This window comes from Calliphora vicina, chromosome 4, assembly GCF_958450345.1.
Source record: "Calliphora vicina chromosome 4, idCalVici1.1, whole genome shotgun sequence".
Lineage (NCBI taxonomy): Eukaryota > Metazoa > Arthropoda > Insecta > Diptera > Calliphoridae > Calliphora > Calliphora vicina.
In genome coordinates this window covers 50,451,772-50,475,257 of record NC_088783.1, presented here as the reverse complement: position 1 = coordinate 50,475,257, position 23,486 = coordinate 50,451,772, and the positions used below count along the sequence as shown (strand labels likewise).

The following is a 23,486-nucleotide window of genomic DNA, read 5'->3' as shown; positions in this document are numbered from 1 at the left end:
GTTAGTTTTATATGAGTATAACAACGAGGGCAATCTGAAAAGTTCTTTTAAAGTTAATTTTTAAATAATTTTAATTCCATAATGTTTGAATTGAAAATAAAAACAGAAGTAAACCAACAAAAACTATTTTTAAATACATTCCTTACAAAATGCGAATGATTTTAAATTGCAAAATCACTCACACGATCTTGAAAGGACAGAACTTCCAGAGTATGATTCACATAGACCCTTGACTTTAAATAACCCATAATTCAAACTCATTGAAAATGGTTCTACATGGCTAACCAGTTACCAACAATATCCTAGAAAACTTAAGGCCCGTTCAGACAATAATTTAAATTTAAACAGAAATTATTCAGCAAACACATGTTCACAAATATTTCGAGTTATTGAGGAAAATAACATTTCATAGCTTGTTTTGGGTATTCTGTACATGTTTACCTCATAAACATCAAAACTGGCAGCAGCCAAAATTTGTAAAAGTTATAGCATCTTCCGATAGGATGCTACAATTTCAAACAATCTTTATAATTGATCGTCAACATAATTTGTTCCTGTTCCTTACAGATTTGCAATTCAAAGCTAAATTACCTTTACGGAATTAATCGATGTCAGCGAAAATGACGCTAGATAGACCATACTCTTCGAAGCCTTTGTCAAAATAGAGCCCAACAACAACAAAACATTCCGCAAACTGATGATCCAGCAAAGGTCTGAAGAAGAACCAGTGATGATTATCTGCATTCTGCCGTGAATCCAATAATAGAGTGAAATATAGGAGAAAAGTAGAGGCCCGCCCTATGCTCCAGTGGGAGAGAGGGATGACAAACATTTTCCACCGTAAATTTTTGGATAAACAAAAAAAATCAAATCTATATCTGCAAACAACAACAAAAGCTCACACAAATCATGTTACTTTGGAGCATTCAAATCATCTCACTCACTTGACACCTATTTCGAGATCTATTTTTTATTCATATTATGCCATTCTCATCTGCATGAACACACTATCCATTGTGGCGGTGATAACCGGACATTTGACAACCATGCGAGGAGACTTGCCCTGCCCTATAACGGGTGTCCGCCATTGGGAGATCTACGTACAAGGTTTATGGAACTTCGTTCCTTAAATAGTCTTTCTGAGCTTTCGGACATGAAGTTAGAGTGCATCAAAGCCTTTATAGAGAATAACAATTGGCTAATCAAGCCAGACACGGAAATCTCCACGAAGAGACCTGATATCCGTCAATTGACTGGTGCATAATATTCTCGTCTCTTCTAAACACCTTCCTCTTCACTTCTTTATTGCGTCTCACAGGCCTTCTCTTTTCATTTCTATCTGTCCCTCTTTTATTTTTATTTTCAGGTAACACGAAGGGACCTATTGCTTGGACCCAAGATACTTTTCATCTTCTTTGACATTGTCCGGCATTAGGAGATCTACGCACAAGGTTTCTGGGACATCGTTCCTTAAACACAAAGGGACCTATTGCTTGGATCCGAGTGTTCTGCTCTTTCCTGTCTTCACCATGCGGCTGTCTATTAACCTAACCTTTTCGTCTGAACGTTGAGTATTTATGAGCTTTCGCGGCTATTACTAACCTGTTTAAAACGTAATACCTCTTGGGCTCCGGCATAAAATAAGAAATCATCCTGAGGCACATTGTTACAAATCGGCAGAAATATTTTTATTAAAATTCTTTCGATGTCACATTTTTAATCCTCATGAAATACAAATTTATCAGCAGAGTTTTAATGGCAATGATCTAGAGAAGCAGATAATTCGGCACTAAATGGCACTTCGTAGTTCGGCAGTTATGACCCAATATTTGTGCAGTTTATCTATGAAACTTTTGTTTTGTCCACCATGACAAACAATAGATTCCTGTTTGACAACACTTAAATCTTATAAGGCCATACTTCAGCATTTTATAAGATTGATGGTAAATCGCATAGGCACATTTATCTATCTAATACATGTTGTATATTAGGAAAGTCAATGTAAGCTCCGTATTCCTCCACAGAGAAAATAGATTCGTGATAGCAACCGAATTTGTTGCCAATCGAATGATTCGGTTGTACACATAGAATTTTTCGGTCCTATCAACAGAAAGTTAGTTGATAAAGAAGAATATCGGTTTGAAGCAACCAAACTTTTGTTACCCCTTCCAAAATTTTGTGGCCACAACTTTAAAATTCGGACACTAAGGTAGAATCATTCGATTGGCCACAAATTCGGTTGCCATCACGAATCTGTTTTCTCTGTGTCTAAATGCCTTCGGATATAATACTATCTGGGTCATTTGATTTAAAAGGATTAAGTTTTTCCTCGATTGTCAGCAGATTTAAATCTTTCATTGCTCTAGATTCGAGTATCGTTGCATATTTTGGTTGGAAACGAGGCAACCTCATTCCTCGTGATCCAACAACTTTTCGGTTTCTGTATGCAGCTTAGTACAACTAGCTACAATTGCCAGTAAATTAGTAAACGAATGATCTCAGATGAGCTGATACTGATACACACACTGATACTGTTAGTCATGATGGTATGACAACGTCTAAAAAACTTGCCTTCTATTAAGACAATGAAAGGATTCACTCATCATGATTTAACTACAAAATTCATTACATGTGTTTTCTGAGAGACAATGGACAAATGTAGTAGAAATTACTTATTTGTTTGCCTTCATTTGAAATGACTTTCCCAAACCTCCCTCGCATGCAGTGGTAGTCAAAAGTACTTATGATGATTATGCGGAAGTATGTTTATTCATTTATAAAGTGCCTGTTGTCCGATACAATATATCATTATTATTTTCTTCAGTTTCTATTTTTCTTTTCATTTTGCCTTTATTCGCTTACACTCATATACATTTTTTAATTTTTTTTCTGTTTGCAAATGTATGCAGAAAAAACTTTAAAAGAAACTATATTAAAATTTTTATTAATAATGACAAAAAGACAAAAATTAACGTTGCGAACAATGAATTTTGCTGGCCCCAAAAACATAATGTTGTGTCAATTAATTAATAAATAAGGCATACGAAAGTCATGATTTTTAATAAGCAATTATAAATTATCGTAGAGATAATAAAGATGTTGTATGTATATATGAATCATTTTAATTGACAAATCAGGACTATTTTGAATGACTGCTCTATAGTAATGGAGTCTGATTTTCCCAAAGACGTTTGCAATATATTCAATTGCTTCTGAATTGATCAAATTGATCCGTTTTTTAGTGAAAAGGTAAGATCATGTGCGGCTTTTGGAAATAAACAAGCAACATGGCCACCAGTTTAGCAGTGCTTCGTATGCGAACAACTTCAAAATCTGTACCGATGTAATATGATCTAAGTTCGGAATAATCGACACGATTCTTTTTGAGTCAGGTTTTCTGACACAACACAGATCTTCACGAAGGCGATCTTCCAAGTTCGTCCAAAACGACGATTGAACCCAAAAAACAGAGAAATGCGGTCGACAAAAATGTCAATGTCAGATTTTATGGACCTACACAACATTTATTGAGTTCAATTCAAGAAACTGCCGCATAAAGAAAAAAATGTATTGCATGAATTCTTTTAATAGCTCTTTACTCCGCACAATGCAAAACGTTTAGCTTACATATAGTATATCTACAGATAGTTACAGACTCTTAAATATAAACAAATTTTTAAAATTACCAATAATTATAAAGACGAAAAGCAAAAAAAAAAACTGTGTTTTTGGCCAAAAGAAATCAACAATTACAGTCGCTTTTTTGTTTAACAAGTTATTTTGTCGTTTTTTTTTAACATTATGCTTGTGGCTAACTCAGTCTCCTCGATTTGTAGTCATCATGACCGTCGTAGTCTTGAATCGATGCTCAACTTTTATCTTTGTTTAAAAATCATGATTGTTGTTGTTTTGTAATGCGTTTAATTGTTTTTCTTGTTATTGTAGTTTGTTGTACTTGTTATTTTCAGTTCAGTTGCTCTGCATGTTATGTGATGCACTCAAAGACAAAATGTAGTGTGGTAGTGATGCAGTGTAAAGTAAGATTCCTCTGACCAATGTCGTACATTAACTACATTTTGTTATGGCTGTGTCTTTACGCGGTTCCGTCTGCATGTGCTGGTAAATGATGGCTGTTGTTATTAGTAGGAATTGCTTGAGTTTTTCTTTCAGTTCGTATGTGGATTTTGGATTTTGTTAGGTTTCAAATGGATGTATGGATATTTGGTAGATTTCAACTAATTTTTCGATCGGCATTGGTCTTTACACTTTTCGTCATGACCATTCGTGGTTTCAGTTCGTTGGATTATTTGTCACATAACTTAATGACCGGTGTGTATATCATTTTTCGCACTGGCTATTTTACTCACTATTGACAGTATATCGTCGAGATAGCTGCCCCTTAGAATACAAGGCCAAAAACGAATCTAGCCAATATTGGATACTCTATTCCAAAGTGAAGCGTATCGGTGAATCGATCGAAACAAATAGTAGTTAGATGGAGCGCGGTCTGGGCTATAAAGCGGTGATACCTCCCAATTCTCGCTTCAAATGAATCAGTTGAGTTCGGTACAGGTACCCTGTGATTGTCTGGCCAGATTTCAGCAGCTCATAATAGAAAGGACAATTTTGGTCCCACCAAATACAGATCATTAACTTAGCGCCATAAATACTTGGCTTTGGTATCGATTCTGCTGGTTGTCCGGCCATCACATCGGGTCTTACGCTTCGGGTTATCGTAATGAATTAATTTTTCATTGCAAGAAATAATTCGATGCAAAAATTATTTTCTTTTATAGCGTTTAAGCAGCATTTCAGACATGCAAAATCGTCTTTCAATGTATCTCGGCTTCAAAATCCATGCAAGGTCTTGTTGAATTTTAGAACAATCTTTAAGGGAGAAGGGAGTCATGTGTTTAAAATGCATATTTTAAGTTTTATATTTCGTAGTGCAAAAAGTTATGTAATTGTCTCAAACGTTTCCTAAGTGTTCTTATTACATCAAGTTCATAAAAAATTCAGGAGCTCGAAACTTAACAGTTTTAGTGTTTTCGCGAATGAAGCGTATTTAAGCAAATATCAGCCTCTATATTTGGAAGAACGACAGATTTATTTAACGAGTTATTAGAGCAACATCGTGTGGACAATTTGGAAAAATTGGAAAAAAAAGTAACGCAATTCTGCTTTTATTTTTTTACCTGAGAATTGCCTCAGAAAACCACTTCACGAGGTAACTAAGGATCTACCGGTCAAGGAACACAAAGTAATTTTCCTTCTGGGATATCAACGGAGGAGTCTTCCAAACTTTGACATCACACAGTTGGAGTCTCCCCCTAGGCATGTCAGACAGGACCTACGTAAATAAGAGTGGAGGGATGACAGCTTTGAACGGAGGAGGTCTCCCACCTCTGATAGCAGACGCCGAGAAGATTCTGCCGCGTAAACAAAGAGTCGTTCTGGCACAACTAAGATCAAGATGGAGCAACAGGCTTAATGCCTTTTGCTCCCACATAGACCGTGCCGTCCTCCACTTATTCCCACTATGTAGTCAGGGTCCTCATGACACCCTGCACATATTCAACTGTCCAGCTCACCCTACTTTACTACGTCCTGGATTTATGGACACATCCTGTCGAAGTAGCACAATTCCTTGGACTTGAACCATATGCAGAACCTTCTGATTAAATATTGTAAAATTATTTATGCTGCTACAACAACAACAATTCTGCTCAGTGATCTCACAGGTCGTCTAAAACAAAAGACCTTTTGAAAACTCAAAACATTGCGGAGATTAGATATAAGCTCTGATTCAGAATCCTATAACTTCTTGTTATCTCCCCACACCTTAATCAAATGAAGTCATCGGAAATAGCGGTATTTGAATTACAAATTTTGAAGTTTCCTCTTTCGAATTGGAAAAAGTTCTTCAAAATTAATTTAAACTTACAAAAAGATTTATTAACAAAAAATCTAATAATATGTATTTCTTAAAAAATAATACTTTATTGAATAGTCTGCGTACCTACAAAAACATGTTTTCCATTTTTATTTGGAAAAATATCATGTAAGAAGATTCGTTACAGCTGAATATGCAGCTGTATATATGGTGGAAGGAATTCTTTAATTTTGATTCAGGTCGTATTTCGCCATCACTTTGTTTTTCCTTTGTTTGCATTTCGTGTGTGTTTTATCAATTTCCCTTTAAGGTCTGCATATATTGTTGTTGTTGTTTTTGTGAACATTTTCATTTGACTTTGTGCTCCTTCTAGTTCCTTCCCCTTTTTTTGTTGTTTATTCAGATTCCTGAACATTTTACAACGTAAACCATTTTTATTCTCCAAAAATATCTACTCTTTTTTTCGTTTTTCTGTTGTGTTGAGTTGAGGTTGTTGTTTTGTCTTTCGTATAATTTTTGTTTTCGTTTTGCCTTTGTTTTTTTTTGTGTAAACATTACTACGACTGTTGTGTGTGAGTGATGGTGGTGCTGGTGGTTGTGTTGTTGTTGCTGTAAGTGTGTCTTTTGTAAAATTTAGTGTCAAGGAACCTCTTCAAGGATCCATTTTGTTGATATCTTTTTAATGAAATTAACATCAGTTACAACCACGAACAACAGCATACAACGCGATGATGTATTTTCTTTTTTTTTCCCTGCTGCTTTTTTGTAAAAACGAAAACAACATTAATACAACACCAGCGATGTAGTAAGTCTCCTTCATTTACTTTTAATTCATACACTTACAATTTGTTATTGTTTTTGTAATATTTTGTTTTTTTTTTTGTTACAAATGCAAAGTTCATATGTTTTCATGTCTGTAAGTACAATTACACTCTCTCTCTTACAGAAATACATAAACATTTAATACATCTTGTCGTGAACCTTCTTGTATTTATTGCAGTTTGTTGTTATTAAATTCAAGTGTTTCGTGTTGTATGTTGTATTTGTTTACTTGTAGCTTTTGTTTTGTTTTTGTGTTGTATTGCAGTTGCAGCATTGTTTCAATGTTGTTAATATGTATTTTGTAATTTAAATGAAAAACGTTTTACAAATTAACTGTTACTTAATTGAAATTCTCCTACGTTTTCGACAGCTAAATTGTTAAATACAGCAATTTTTGAGGAAATGTGAAGGCTAAGATAAGTCAAAAAACATTGCATTTGTTTTGTCCCACTTCGCCATTTATGCTTACCAAAAGCAGACCATTCACAACATATCACAACTTTTATACCAAGAGAATAGAGGATCTTAACCATTTTAAGACTGATAATAGGTAAAGATCGTTTGAACCTGAAGGACTACAAATAGTGTTAAATAATGTAGGATTAAATATAAAGTGGTTGACAATGCAATGGAAACTTTTCGTAATATTCAATTAATAGGTCGCAATACAAAAAATTCACGGATGATACATTAAACCAATTAAAGAGGCAGTTGTCTTTTTAGCGATCTTTAATTTTCCATAGGGATTGAGATCTGGCGATTGGGCAGGCCATTTCAAAACAATCCTATAGTTTATTTGCAGTTATTTTCTTGCAGTAATCTCCAAACTAGGAGCGTATGGATACATGACTTCATTTAAAATGGATATGGGAGTTCACTTGAGCAAGTCTTTATTTTATAGAAGAGCGAGAAAAAAAATGAGGAAATAAACTTAAGACTTGCGCAAGTAAACTTGACGTGTGTGAATCAGCACTTAATTTATGTTTTATATGTCTTTGGAAATGGTTTAATCCACAAAAAACAAACTGTTTGAATTATGATCATAAGACTCCATTTCCATAATTTTATAATCACCCAAATCTCTTGTTGCTTCAACCAAAAGCCTTTAAAAAAAATTATAACTTCTCGGGGAATTTATGTAAAATGCACATTAGTCCCGTGATATGTGAAAAGGGGACTGACTTGTCAAATTGTGGCAAAAAGTAGACCATTTAACACTTGGGTAAAGAAAATTGTCAATTTATTTTAATTCAATTCCATGACCTTACAAAGATGTCAAAGTTAAAGGTCGCTTTAATATAAAGTGTCAGTTGTCTTTCCACTAGGATAATCGTAACTGAACCCAATAGTCGTATTTGGATATATCTGATATATCACTAACATTGGACGAATACCAAAACTTAATAAGAGAAAGATGTTGAAATGTCGTTTCGAGTTTAGATATCCTACAGGCTATCCTATGTGTTCCGAGTCATTGAACGGCCATCTCCTAATCGTATTAAAAAGTTCAACCAAAGGAATGTGATTCTCTTACAGTCATCAGACATTTTATGTTCACTAATGCCCAAGTATTTCGACTTCAGCTTATAGGAATTGAGGACCCGGACAGCCGCAAGCTCAATCGCATATGCGTTTGGGTATTTGGTGTCTCTATTCCTTTTTAAGCTGTCAATGAAGAGTATTGATCATCAACGACTGCTGGTGGATCTCCTAATATGATTGAACTATTTTCGATTTGTCAACATACGGATTCCCAGCCAAAGGAACTGTTCTTCTTATGAGGCCAAGCCAATTCTAAAGTGATACTCTCTGTAGTATCCCAGAGAGAGCATTCGGCATCGATCGAAAGAAATAGTTGTCGGCAGGGGCAAAGTCTTTACAACTACTTCTTTCTGAATAGTTTTTAACAGATATTGCGACATGTGGCCGAGCTTTGTCATGATGGAATATTACACTTTCATGTTTCGCCGCGTATTCTGGGCGTTTTTTGCCCAATGCTCTCTTCAAACGAATATGTTGCGTTCCGTACAGATTCTCTGTGATGGTCTGTTCAGATTTCCGCAGGTCATAATAGATAGGAAACTTTTGCTCCTACCAAATACACAGAATTAGCTTAGCACCATGGATACGTAGGATCTACTTCGGGTAGCCAAAATAACTACTTATCTTATGAGGCCAAGAACGAATCAAGCCAATTTCGGGTACTCTGCTCTGAAGTGATACTCTCTGAAGTATCCCAGAGGGAGCATTCTGCATAGATTGAAATAAATAGTAGTCAGACGGGGTAAAGTCTGGACTATAAGGCGGGTGAGGCAAAACTTCTCAACTACTTCTTTCTAAATAGTTTTTAACAGGTATTGCAACATTCGTTGGCCTAACGTTGTCATGATGGATTATTACGGATTCATGTTCGGCACAGGTTCCCTGTTATGGTCTGGTCAGATTGCCGCAGCTCATAATAGATAGGACACTTTTGCTCCCACCAAATACAGAGAATTACCTTAGCATCATGGATATTTGGCTTTGGTGTTGATTCTGCTGCGTTCAAGCATTATTTCGGACATGCAAAATCGTTTTTCAAGGTCTCTAGACTTCAATTCGTTTGTTACCCAATTTCCCTGCTTTTGGATGATTCCTGCTACTCGCAACTTTTTGAAATTGCAAATTGAGTAGCTCCAAATGATTTGGCAAGCTCTTGCTGAGTTTGACAACAATCTTCATGGAGTAATGCCTCCAATGTTTGGTCTTCAAACTTTTTTGCCTGACTTAGGCGATATTTGTCTTCCGCGTCAATATCATCACTTCTGAACCGCACAAACCGATGAAACACATTCACCGTAAAATTCGGCGAGTAATCGGTGTACTTCAAATACCAATAACTTATTCGTAAGATTTTAAAAAAAATTGTACTTTTAATATTAAGGAACATGTTTTGTTTGGTAAAAAATAAAAAACATACATAATTCAACTAGTGTTGGAATTGGAGCAGGATTTTAAATTTAAAAATAACTATAATTATTTTAATATATTTCAGTATTCAGCCATAAATATATAACAATTTTAAAACTTTAGTAATGATAGCAACGTTTTTTAATTATTTCAAAATAACTTAAACAGAAACAATACCAACCAACAATTCCAATTTTTTTCTTTCTTATAAGTATATTTTTTCTCTTATATTTATACATTTTTTTAAGTTATTCGGTTTAAATTTAGAATCATGGCAGTAATTCTTTTCTGTTTGTTTGTTGGTAGGTTTGTGATTGTACTCGCGCGTTTAACTTTTAAATCACGAATAAATAACAACTTAAGCGACTATAATTTTGAGGTAATTGACAGTAAAGCATAGAGGAGCAGCAGCAGCAGCAACAGCATAAGTGCATGGAATAACCATCAGCATTGCATTGCATTACATTACACTGAATTGGGTTGCGATTGAATTGAAATAAAGCCCATTCGTTGAGATAATGTTGCACAGGGTACAAATAGTGTCCAATGTTTTGTTGCTGCTATTGTTTATTTTTGTGTTTATAGCTGATGTTGTTGTTGTAGGTACAACAATTTATCTTTTAGAGCAAATCCTCTGATGTTCATTTCACTCGAATGTGTTTCTGTTTCTGCTTTTTTTCATTTGTGCCTTCATAATAGAGCAGTTGTGGAGTATAATGTTGCCTTAAACGTCCTGTCCTGCTGTTATTGTTCTTTTTTGTGTCTTCCTATACTTTTTTTTTTGCTGTTTCAGTTTTAAGTATAAAAACGGACATATTGATTCAATACACTTTACTGGTTTGGTTTTCAGATGTTGTTTTTTTCGTATTTTGTTTTTTGATTTCATTTTTGTATCCAAAAGATGAATTCGTAAATTGACATTGATTTGAGATTTAATGCATAATTTACGATGCAATCATACTACAAATACATGTCGAAGAATGCCAAGCAATATATTCAGCTTTACAGTGAGCATAATAATGTTTTAAACAAAAAAATCCAAGTCTCTGTTTCTCATTACTTCTTTAGAATTGACTACTGAAATATAAGTTCTATATTTTTTAACACCTATTTGCACAAATTATTGTACAAACTTCATTTTATTATCAGCCTTAAAATTTTCTTTTCAGATTTCATATTTTTGTAGATGATATTACTTGTTTTACTGTAAATAGGCTTATTATTTGGTTGTTGTAGTAGTTTTTTTGTGCATTGCTTAAATGTTTATTTATTTCAGTTCTGTTTATATATTGAATCCAAATCAATTAAATGTGAATTGATCTAAAACTTTAGTTTTATGTTTCGATTGTTTTCAAGAATATATAAAATATTTTAATGGATATTTTGTTAAGATTTAATGGTGTCCTATAACAAAAACAATGGTTAAGAATTTTTATGTTTAAAAAAAGAATGAAATTCTAAAAATAATACTCAAATTGCACGACAAATGGCAGCCAATCTAAATAACTAATAAAAAATATTGAAAAAAATTAGACAAATCTTTAAATTGTATTTTGTAATGAAAAAAGTATTGAAAAATCACTTGCGCATTTTTTTAAAAAGAGGATTTGAATAAATTCATATATAATTCTACTGAGGCTGCTGATTCATATATGAAGCAGTCAGAGCAGCAGAAATATGAATACTGGTAGAACTTACAAGCATTAAAACGTTAACAGTCTGAGGCAGCGACTGATGATTTCCTCACACGTCCGCTTTATAAATATAAATGTCTACATCTTTTAAAATGTATATATGTATGTAAATAGCTAATGTGCTGGGGACTCCGTGAAATAAATCGCTTTCAGAGTCCACAGACCACATGTGGGCTTGAAATTGTTTGGCCGAACAGCCCACATATGATCTTTGGACTGCTGGTGCTTTCCGTTCACAGCCCGAAAAATGGAGAATAGGTGGAGCACAGTCTCCTCCTTTTCTTCATTTTGACAGTTTTTACAGGAATCGTTAAACCATAATTGGAATTGCATAATTAAAACACATGCTATGAGTATGGATCTACATTCTGTAAGCATCTGTTCCAATTATGCAGTGCCCTGTAATAATTGAAACAATTAGCCTTATCTGTTCACGACATAATTATACATGTAGATTTGTCTTGCCGGAATCATATACGGGACATATCGACCTAGCAATAACCCAATTGGATTCATTGATCCATCTATTCTGTGCATTTTCATACAATTTCTGCTGAACAATCGTCTTGCAATTTGCAAAGTAAATCCCAAAAAAGAGTCAATCGCCTCTTCATTCGACATCGCACTCCTTCTGGCCAATTCACTGTATCCAGGGATCCATATAAGCATTTTACTAAAATGTCTCGCTATCTCATTTAGACACCCGGCACAGAGAACCAAGCCGATCGGCTGAAAATAGGCGGCTAGCCGCCGCTAGAAAATTTTTCATTACCTGAGCTGAGCCGGCTAAAAGAAAGCCGCCGATTATCATCTGCGCCGCTGAAACCATTTATGTGTGTAGCAATATTTTATTTACACATTTGTATTTTTATACCCTTCACCTTCTTGAGAAGGTTATATATAAGTTTGTCATTCCGTTTCCATTTCCACAATATAATTTTCCGACCCTATAAAGTATATATATTATGGATCTTTATACATAGATAGCGGAGTCGATTAAGCCATTTCCGTTTGTCTGTCCGTCTGTCTGTTGAAATCAATTTTCTGAGGACCCCGATATTAGACATGCTTTCGAGAAGTTTCCTATTTAAAATCAGCAAAATCGGTCCACAAATGGCTGAGATATGAGGAAAAAACAAGAAAAATCTCGATTTTTTGACCTATTTTTGACCTATATCTGGATTACTAAGTCATTAATATAGACAATATGGATATCTAAAGACATTTGCAATGACGCGAAAATCGGAAAAAATATTTTTTAACCCGAATTTTCACCATAAAAAAAATTTAAAAAACTAAATTTTTTTTTTAAATTTAAAAAACTAAATTTTTTTTTTTTAAATTTAAAAAAAAAGTTTTTAAAATTTAAAAACAATTCGAAAATTTTTTTTTCAAAAAATTAAAAAAAACAAATTTTAGAAAAAATATTTTTTCAAAGTTTTACAAAACAAATTAATAATTTTCTTTTAAAATGCATTAAGCATTATTTTTAGAATGATCACACTTTTAAAATTTGGAACAAATCAAGGTCCCAGTTAAAGTTTAAATTTTCATAATTTTTTTCTGTTTATATTCATATTTTCAGTATTGCCGTCCTTCTGCCGGGCGAATGGACTTAAAACTCTGGCGTGTATCGAACACCAGCTTCGCTAAAATCACTTTTTCTGTATATCAAAATTTTCTGAAGTACTGAAAAATATACATAAATTCAAAAAGGAATTTTTGGTTCACAATATTAATAAACAGTACCATATTATAAATCATATAAAAGGTATTTTGATGCCCTATTCAATGATACCCATAATGATCAGATAATTTTCTAAAAATATGAGAAATTTACTATTATATATATTGACTTTAAATTCCTCTAACTTCTAAACTAAGAGAGAGCAGGCAACATTTTAACGCAAGCTGTTTCGACGAAATTGATTTATTCCGAAAACTTTGCTAAAATTGGTAATCCGACGTTAATAGTAACTATTGTCGTAAAAATACATTATTTACAAATTTTAGCCGACATTTAAGCCGCCGCCGTTACTTTCTTGTTTAAGCCGCCGCCACCGACCAAAATATACCCCGCCGCCGCCGATCACTTTACTTCGGCTTGTTTCTCTGACCCGGCAGTCTACGGTTAACCTTAATGTCGTGAAGACATCTGTTATTCCATTAACGCAGATATCAGTAAATATACAGATATCCCCAGATATATGATAATAACTAAGCCAGTTGAATGTACTTTTTATGGCGGTAATTCTGAAGAGTATCCCACAATCCTCGAAAAAGAATCGACCCAAGCACCTATTACTCTTAAAGCAGTCAGTGTATGACCTTGAGATACCAATAGGTGGTAGAGTCCGCACGGTCACATAACCCTATTCGAAATGATTGTATGATATTGCATGTCAAAAAATGGCTTTGCGATGCAGCAATCGACATTGATGTGAAGATTCCCATAGTAGTTTAATATTTTAAAACTCAATAGGATATTCCATTCTTAAAACAACAGCACTGCAATCAACGTACCCGTCATTCCCAGGACAATTGGATCTTCGCTCCGGAACGAAGAGTCTCACTCTTCTCCCTACGGAAGTACTTTCGACAGAGCAGAGCTGCTACAACAACAATGTAAAAAAAAGTACATAATAATTACCATCAAAGGTACTTTTCACCATGATGAATTAGTTGTCAGTGGACGTTAACCTTCAAGAATTGAATGAACGATGAGTTTTGATGGTATCATCAGGAATCTGTAGAAATTTTAAAATATTTGGTAATATTTGAAAATACTGGTACAAAATTTATTCAAGTAATCCCAGACAATTATGTTTATATAATAGTTTGGAATTGATTCGATCCTGCATCAAAATTTGATGTTAAATATTGATTGCCGTACAAATGGGTTTAAATTTAATTTTGTCCATTTGACTGATGTGCTGAGTAATATCCTTAATTTCTAATAATACAATGGAACTTCATGGATTTTAGTCTCCATTACTAACATTAGTATGTACATGGTGATCAGATCCTGAAAGATTTTGAAATTTATGCTGAAAGCTTGGAAATTTAAATGTTGAACAGTTTTAGAGAGGATAATCTTTTTTAAGAGAGACCGATATGTGTATTAAGATTGCTCGCTTTATCTCTTCTAAATCAATAAATGTTTGTGTAAAACTGAGATAGTTGAAAATCTACATTTTTAATTATTGAAATTTAAGTCAGGGTCATATCCTGAAGCAAACCAAAATTCTTAAGATTAATTGAACTATCTTGACACTTAGCTTGATAGGCTATTGAAGATTTTACAATATAATTGAGCGACAAATATTGGTATAAAACTGAGACAGTTAAGAAAGAGTGGAAATCTAAGATATGAATTGTTGAAATGTATTTAGTTTGTACCCGGAGAAAGTCAAACGGCTCTCAGTTGAACTGAGATCCTGTCTAGTAAAGAGCATAATACTTTGGCTGATAGTTGATTTTTCCATTTATATCTCACGTGATTATATACTTCATTAATTCAATTATGAATTCTTCGGGTTTCGCCTCTGCTTGGAAAGTAACGATTGTCGTCCTCATCTCAAGTTTAGAGTTATACATAGATGATCTTAGACATAAAAAAATGTTCTCCAAATATTTTTTTCCCCTAAAACATTGTTTTTTATCAGAAAATATGTTTTTTACTTCGGTGAAGGATATACATATAAGATTCGACACTGCTAAAAACAGCTCTCTTACTTGTTTATAATTTTTTCAATAGTACATATCGCACTCAAGGCGAATTTATATACCAAGTGGTGTCGATTCTACAACAAGTACAACATTTACAAAAACCACTTGCAATTTGTTTTTGTTTATGAGGATAAGCTGTCAAAGTTTGCCTGTTGTTTTTGTTACTTTTACGTTTGTTGTAGCATTCGCCGCAACAAACACAGGATAATTGACAGCTCAAACCACCTGGTATATAAATTCGCCTGGATCGCACTCGTTCAATAATACTGTATTAACTCAAAATTTTTAAAAATTCACTTTTTGCAAGAAATCAACTAACAACATCAATATATATCTACTGTAAAAATTTCAAGGTATTCCGATTACTCTTTCATCTCGAAAACCACATTTGAGACCATTTTCGTGATAATTAGTGACTTCCTTGTATCAGCAAAAAGGTATTATTTTGAGTTAATACAAACATTTAAATAGAAATATGTACGTCGTATATTTTCATAAAAAATATATTATTTTGAATTCAGACTTTATTCAAGTTAAAAATAATCAAATTGTTTTATTTAAATTTGGTTGTATTTTGAGTTGATACTGTTTTGTTGATAAAATAATACAAAAAAAATATCGAGAAGTTTCAAAAAAAATGGTATTAACTCAAAAAATAGATTTATTTTGCAGTAATTTTAAAGAAAAACAATGTAAATACCTATATTTTCAAATGGAATTTGCTTAATATGATATATTCGGATTTTCAAATTATCTTAAAATGTAATCACAAACAGTTTTTGACATTTTAAAATTTTGAGTTAATACAGTATTGTTGAACGAGTTCGATATGTATGTATTTTAGATTTTATAAAAAAAATAGTGTAATAAATAAATTTTTTTGCCTTCGCCAAAATCCAGCTATTAAGAAAAAATGATTACACGAAGAAGCCATTCGATATACCCTGTAAGTAAAGACCATTCCTTTAGGCCAAAGGACGTCTACTTAGAAACAATTTTTTATAATACTTTTGAAAAAAAAATTACATGCAGAGAGTTTTCATATAAAAATTATATTTATCTTAATTGGCAATTCAAGACTTTTTAAAGGATATCAAGCAATTAGAGCAATTGAATAATTATATTAGGAGATATTTAAGATTTTAGTTAATTGAATTTACATAGTATAAACATAATTTGTCTCCTAATTTAGACATTCGATTTGATGACTCATAGTCATTAACGGTATTTTCCGTTTTTGTTTTATGTTTTCTCTTATACCTACCTATCGACATTTTTAAACACAAAATTGTATAAATTTCATTTTAAAAAACGTTAAAACTTACCGAAACTATTATGCCCTCTTGCGTCTGTGGGATTATCGCCACCTGATGCTCCAGCTGATGAAGCCGCATTATTTCCTAAGCCAAAATTTGATGCTTTCTTCCAGCCACGCCAATTATTATACAATGATTCGGGTTCTGAACTCCAACTACATAAAGAATCCTCTTCGAAACGATCAGAGTCATCGAAACTAAAACGTTCTAAATCCTCTTGAACCCAATCAACGGCTGCTCCACCATCCGGTGGATTTGCGGCATTACGGCGATTCTGTACATGATCACCACCACCAGCAGCAGCAGCCTGATTATTATTGTTGTTATTATTACGATTATTAACCATTGTTATCAGATAATTTTGATACAGAGGATCAGGAGGGTTTATTTTTCCTTGTATTTCTTGTTGTTAAAAGTAGTATGTATTTACAAATTATTTATTTTTTTCTTTATTTGCAGACATTGAAGGGATTTTTGTTTTTGTAATATATTTGTTTAAATTTGCAAATTTTTAACACTCCCGTACAACGCGACTTGATATTTTTGTATGTTGTTTTTTCCACGATTTTGTTCTTTTTTCTTGTTGTTTTTGTTATTATTATTATTATTGTAATATTACCGTCCTTTTTGTGTTGTTGTATTTTAGGTTGTTTTAAACCGGATAAATGTAAAGTAATGAGCGAGTGAGTGCTGTTGTTTTGTTAAATGGGGGATTCGTATATATTCTTCTTCTTTTACTGTGAATTTTTGTTTGTTTCTTTTCTTTTGTTATTTTTTTTTTTGTTTTTCGTTTTCTTCTCTACTCCTTTCCACACTAGTTTGCTGTTGTTTTAATACCCCACACAGCTGTTTTTGTATTGTGTATTCGATTAAAGACTGATGCATGAAAAACAGACGGTGTAAAATAAAATTATTATGATGACTGCAGCGTTAACAGCGACGCACACAGCAGCAGTGGAGAAGTTGTTATTAAAACAAAAGACAAAGTTTCTGGCAAAAAAAAAACGAGATCCACAAATTCAAAAAACCAGCAGATACATTTTCCGAAAACAAATTATTAATTCACTCTCTGTTTTATTTTGTCACTTTTTTATTTTTGTGCTTTTAAAGTTGCAAAGAGCACAGTCATGTAAATTTAAATCAAGTTTCTTTGTATTCAAAAAGTCAACAACATAAAGGCGAATGAACGCAGCAACAAACCAAATGTATGTTTTTACTCGTTTTTTTATAAATAAACAATGCGTACACCGAACTCAGAAAAAAATGTATTTACAAACAATGAAAGAAAAATTGAACGAAGCAAATATAAACAGAATGGGTATCAAACATTTATACGTTTTAACATGATTTGTTTGTGTGATTTTTTTGCACAGACACGAAATAGAAGATGTTAGAGAATCCCAAAAATAAACAAAAGAAATTTTGTAAAAATTTACAATAAGATTACTATTTTCTTTTACTTAGTCGGTGTTTGGCAAAAACTTGTTATCATGTGTTGTTGTTGTTGTTTTAATATTTTTAGTGCAATGACTTTGTGTTTTTACGGTCGGTCGGTTAAAGTCGAAGATGATTGAAATAAAAATGCTGTTGTTGGATTTCGATTTTCTGTTTCTTTGCTTTTTGCGTGCGTAAAAGAAAACGCACATATAATTCTTACACACTCTAGTAATGATTAGAATTTATACCAGGGAGGGAATGGCTGTTAAAACACCAGCTTCTTTTACAATTGTCTCTGCCAGCCGTAGTAAAGCAGCGTTAGCAGCAGTTGTTTGATTTTCTTTATTTAGTTTTAAAAGAACAGCTGCTTTTCCTTATTGCAAGAATATACACGCACACATTCAAACTTACACGCACCAAGTGTTTTTTCTTGAATTCCTTTTTCTTCTATGGTTTTATTTATATTTTTCTTTGTTACGTTTTACTCTTGAGTTTCGTTGTTATTGTTATTATTTTCTCATCTGTTTTTAATATGAATTCGCCTTGATTTGTTTTTTTTTTTACTTCAGCTATTCAATTCGCTTGACAATTTAGATTCGCCTTGAAAAAATATATTTTTTGCACTTTTTTTTACTTGTTTTTTTTTGCATTAAGGAAAAACTTTTTTTCTTCTTTTTCACACCAAAATAATGAAAATTTTACATAAAATCATAAAAAATGTCGAGATTTTTTAAACATAACATCATTGTTGTCGAGACTTTATTACATGGACAAATTATATTCGATCTTTTTTAGTTTTTCTTGTACATGGTCGTTTTTGGTTAAAAAAATTCAACGACCTTAAAGACGATTTTTTTCATGTCTGAATTCTTGCAAATAATTCACATTTTCTTGGCTAAATTTCACAATTTTCTAATAATCACTATTGTCTTGTTGGTTGTTAATATAGTTTTAATTAATAAATTTTGGAAATTCCTATAAAAATTGCAAATTTTCCGTCGCGTCGTGGGGAGCTTATAAAAATTATTCTTTGTCGATTTATTCACTCACATCAGCGAAAAAATATTTTTTCTTGTGTGAAACATAAAAGGAAAATATAACAGGGTGGACATAATTTGCTATTTATTTAAGACAGGGTTTTGTTTTTTTGCAATGTTTTGATAATTTTTTTTTTAAATTTATTGTTTTATAACAATTAAGAGGTGAAAAATGAACGTATTTTTAGTAAAAGTTAATTTTATAATGTTAAGATATTTTAAAATTAAAATAATTGTTATTCTTCCACAATTGTTGACACAGGGTGGAATTGCAAATTGTTTTGGTATGCGGCGAATATTTAAATTAACCCGTTACTTGCTGCAATATATTTATAGTTTTGAGCAAAATTACATTTTAATTACATTTTGGTATTGATTTTGTTAAAATTTAACCGTTTCAAAGAATTTTAAAAGACCCTTTTTTAATAATAGTTGTTTACCTTTTAAAATAATTCGTTTCATATTATAAAAAATCTTTTTAATTTGGCTCAAGTCAATTTATTATAATTTCTCTATGATAATTCAGAGAATACCACTGTAAATTAATTTTATACAATTGGCAAATTGGAATGCATTTTCTATCCTGCCAAGGGCGTCATCAACAATCTTTACTGTCAAGGTCTATTGTAAATATCATCCATTTAACTTATTATTATTGAGAATTAGAATATGGGAAGCCAAATTCAAATTATGTAAAATAAAAAATTAGAATAAATCTTTAATTATATTGAAATTTCGCTTGGTTTACCATTTCCAAAAATGTTTGCATAAAATTGTTGAAAATAGTTTGAAAATTTTGAATATAGAATTGAAATAGTTTTAATTTAATAAGTTTTTGTTTACATACACAAGGCATTTTTACTTAACACATAGGTGTATTTTGAAAATTTGTAAAATCTAATTAGATTTCGGTCACAGTCTCATTTCGAATTTGTTTTGTATGTAAAAATTTTATTAAAATCTAGTAAAATAAACTGGATTATATTCGAAACCTCATTTAAGCTAGATTTCGGTATAAGTAGTATGCCTCTAGGTAATATAATTTTAGAAATTTGTATGTTCGAAAATATCAAATTCTATTGCTTACATTAAAATATTACTTGGAGACAGATTATGTTTGTGTTTGAACATTTATTTCGCAATAAATGTTAAGCTTTGTGTCTGAGCAATAATGTTTTAAAATAAGCTGTCAACTTTGATTTTTTTAAATTGAGTTTTAAATTTGCAAAAACAAAACTAATTAAAAATAAGAAATTGAAACAAACAAAAGTTTGGTGATTTTAATTAAATGTATTTGAATTGTTTGAAGTAATTTTTGAAAATCTAATATAATATTTTTATATTAAATGATTGTTTTATTTTGATCTTTTGCTTTAACTTTAAAAACGGTTATATACACATATGATGAAGTGAATTATATATTGATAATAACATCTAGAGGGTATTTAAGTGTGCTAAAGCTATTTTATATGGTCTATGACCATCAAAAAAACCGGTCAACATAAAACATGTGATTCGGAAACATGATTTATTATAGATTTATGGTGTTTACCCCTGTCTATACTTGACAAATATTTGTCATGACAATGACGTTTGTTTTCAGGACAAAGTTGTCTGAGCAAAAGCACTAACAATTTTGTCTTAACGAAGCATCATGACAAAAATTTATCAGACATAGGGTTTCGGAAGTAATCTATGTTCAATTATGAACCGGTCATGTTATTTCGGTGCGAACATATTTAAGAGATTTATTCGCGTTAATGAAAAATAGACTTCATATTACAATACATCGAAAACATTAGCCCAATTCACAATCTTGTGCAAATGGTCCTGCATCATTGTATATGCATTGCATTTTTACTTTACACTAACAAAATATACATAAATACACCATTGCATGAATTTTAAATACACATGCACATGATTGTAAATACCGATATTGCCTTTTGGCCTTATAGCTGAATATATTTTTCAAATAAATTATTTACAAATTATTTTGTCATTAATGTTTATTCATCCGATGGAAAAGTTGAAAATAATTTTTAACTTTGATGACAAAATATCGCAAACGTTTTATTTGAATTTAATTTTGAACAAAAATGAACAGCAAATATTTTGTTTCAGTACAAAAAACATAATTTTTGATGAATATTTTTTATTTAGAACATTCCTTTATTAGTTTTGTGCTTTATTATATATTTAAAATTTGCTTTTAATTTATTTTATTTTACAATCGATAACCATTCTCAGAAAATACAACCCTGCATTCTTTACAGCATGCCAGCAGTTTGTGTAGCAACGGCCTTTCATGCACATTTGACAATACGGCATAAATCGTTCTAGCAGATTTGACAATTTTGACAGCCTAAAACTGCTAGACTTTCTTTTTCAATATCCGGTTCACGCAATTGGATTGTATTTTACTAAAGGTCTTGAAATTTTTTTAATTTTTATATAAAATTTGTGAATTTTGTTAAAAAAGTGTAATGAAATACTCTAAAGAATTTATCAAACATTGTGTGAAAATGAAAATTAAAACTAATTTAAGCTTAAGTTCTAGGATGTTAAAGAATTTCATGAAATATGTGATTGTGTTATAAAAAATACGACTTGGAAATATTCTAACAGGATGTAAACATTAGTTATAAAATGTGTGTTTAATGCTAAGAAATGAAAAAAAACCAATACAAAATTCACAAATTTAAATGCTTATGTTAAAAATATATATAAATGAAACTATAAAATGTGTTTATTATGGAATGATTGTTTATATTAATATTGTTGTTTCCTCTTTGCAGTTGAAACACAATGGCTCCCAGAAAGGCTAAAGCTCAAAAGGAAGAAGTCCAAGTATCTTTGGGCCCCCAAGTACGTGATGGTGAATTCGTTTTCGGCGTCGCTCACATCTATGCCAGTTTCAACGATACCTTCGTTCATGTAACTGACTTGTCTGGCCGTGAAACCATTGCCCGTGTCACCGGTGGCATGAAGGTAAAGGCTGATCGTGATGAAGCTTCTCCCTACGCCGCTATGTTGGCCGCTCAAGTAAGTTGTCAAGCTAGAATTTTTTATATGGAAATTGTAATTGATTGTATGTTTTCTTTTGTTGTTATTTTAGGATGTCGCTGAAAAGTGCAAAACTTTGGGCATCACTGCCTTGCACATCAAATTGCGTGCTACCGGTGGTAACAAGACCAAGACTCCTGGACCCGGTGCCCAATCTGCTCTCCGTGCTTTGGCCCGTTCTTCCATGAAGATTGGCCGCATTGAAGATGTCACCCCCATTCCCTCCGATTCTACCCGCAGAAAGGGTGGTCGTCGTGGTCGCCGTTTGTAAACATTTTTCTTTTTCATTTATGGAAAAAGTTTTGTGTGGAATATGGATGTGGTGTTTTATGTTGTTCTACTCTTAAGAACAATCAACCCAACAAAGTTTTATTAATTTTTTTTAATAAGTGAACGTGAATAAAATTAAAATCCTAAAAACAAAGCGACATGTGTACTTTCAAAGATCTAAAGGCAAATAGGAATCAGATATGTTAAGTGTAAAGGCGTAAAGAATTCAATTAGTGTTTAAAGCTCGAGTAGTTTGAGAACTATGAAATTTGTGAGATAATTGGCTTCATGTAATCTTGGCTCAGTATTTTGAAATCATAGATGTTGCTTCATTTCCTGTTCATACTAAAGCAGATATCGACTTTAAGGTAATTTGTTAATCAAATAGAATAATTATAGAATTCAGATCATAATTAATTTAATCGTAAACGGAAAATCAGTTTTGCAATTTAAGAGGGTGTAGATTGTGTTCCAAAAATCTAATTCTTTAGCTTCATTCAAAGACTTTTATTTAAATAGAATTCATTCATTGTTGAATTAATTTATAACAGAACTAATTCATTAATCACTCAATACATTTTTAAAAATGTTTTGTAATGGATTTGAATTCAAGAAAATGTTTGTGATTCAACAAGGAGTTAATTCTATAAATAATGAATTCTGAAAGTAATGAATTCAGTATTTTTTAAATACAAAGCAAATAAGCCTATGAATTAATTCAAAATTAATTCAAGGTTAAGAGATAAATGATGCATGAATGGTTAAGAGATAAAATTTGATTTAGAAAATTGAAGAATTAGTTCTTTTGAACCTTTGATTCAATCTAATACAAATTGAATTCAATTCTTCATTGATTTTTGTTTTGCTTTTATCATTTACAAATGCTTTTATCATTGAATTGAAGAAAAATTAATAATTCAATACATTTTTAAAGCAATTTTGTAATGGATTTGAATAAAAGAAAACTTTATGGATTCAACAAGGAATTGATTCTATAAATAATGAATTATTAAAGGATTTGCATTACTAAGGAATTAAGATAACGAATTAATTCATGCTAAATGCATTAATGGAATTGTTAGTAGTATATATTTATGGGTCGATTATGGATGGCAACCGAGTGCAACCACAAATATCTGTTTGCCAATTTGGCAACAGAAAATTATAGCTGTCAGTTGTCATCTATAATACCATTTTGGATGCAAACAACTCAACTTAAGTACGGTTGCGATCCATAATCGACCCATTTGATTTTGAAAATTTAATTAGTAAT

At 31.9% G+C, this 23,486-nt stretch overlaps 2 protein-coding genes across 2 annotated transcripts in view; one reads left to right on the top strand and one right to left on the bottom strand.

The window, feature by feature from the left end:
- Dora (Dorado) overlaps positions 1 to 18,024 on the bottom strand; it is a 35,877-nt gene extending 17,853 nt beyond the window's left edge. Inside the window, exon 1 of the mRNA XM_065508422.1 lies at positions 16,413 to 18,024. Within this exon, the coding sequence (XP_065364494.1) occupies positions 16,413 to 16,749 (337 nt within the window). The 5' untranslated portion in view covers positions 16,750 to 18,024. The remainder of the gene's footprint in view (positions 1 to 16,412) is intronic.
- Positions 18,025 to 21,172: 3,148 nt separating this feature from the next.
- LOC135957353 (small ribosomal subunit protein uS11A) lies at positions 21,173 to 22,367 on the top strand. The gene is made up of 3 exons (XM_065508083.1): positions 21,173 to 21,306; positions 21,676 to 21,922; positions 21,996 to 22,367. The coding sequence occupies exons 2-3, from the start codon at positions 21,686 to 21,688 to the stop codon at positions 22,212 to 22,214; spliced, it is 456 nt and encodes a 151-aa protein (XP_065364155.1). The 5' UTR covers positions 21,173 to 21,306; positions 21,676 to 21,685; the 3' UTR covers positions 22,215 to 22,367.
- The last annotated feature ends 1,119 nt before the right edge of the window (positions 22,368 to 23,486 follow it).

Bases quoted from the DNA above. Each gene is read 5' to 3' on its own strand.
- LOC135957353 (XM_065508083.1), top strand. From the start codon at position 21,686: ATGGCTCCCAGAAAGGCTAAAGCTCAAAAGGAAGAAGTCCAAGTATCT. The intron at 21,923-21,995 runs GTAAGTTGTCAA...TTGTTATTTTAG, and splicing joins CCGCTATGTTGGCCGCTCAA to GATGTCGCTGAAAAGTGCAA.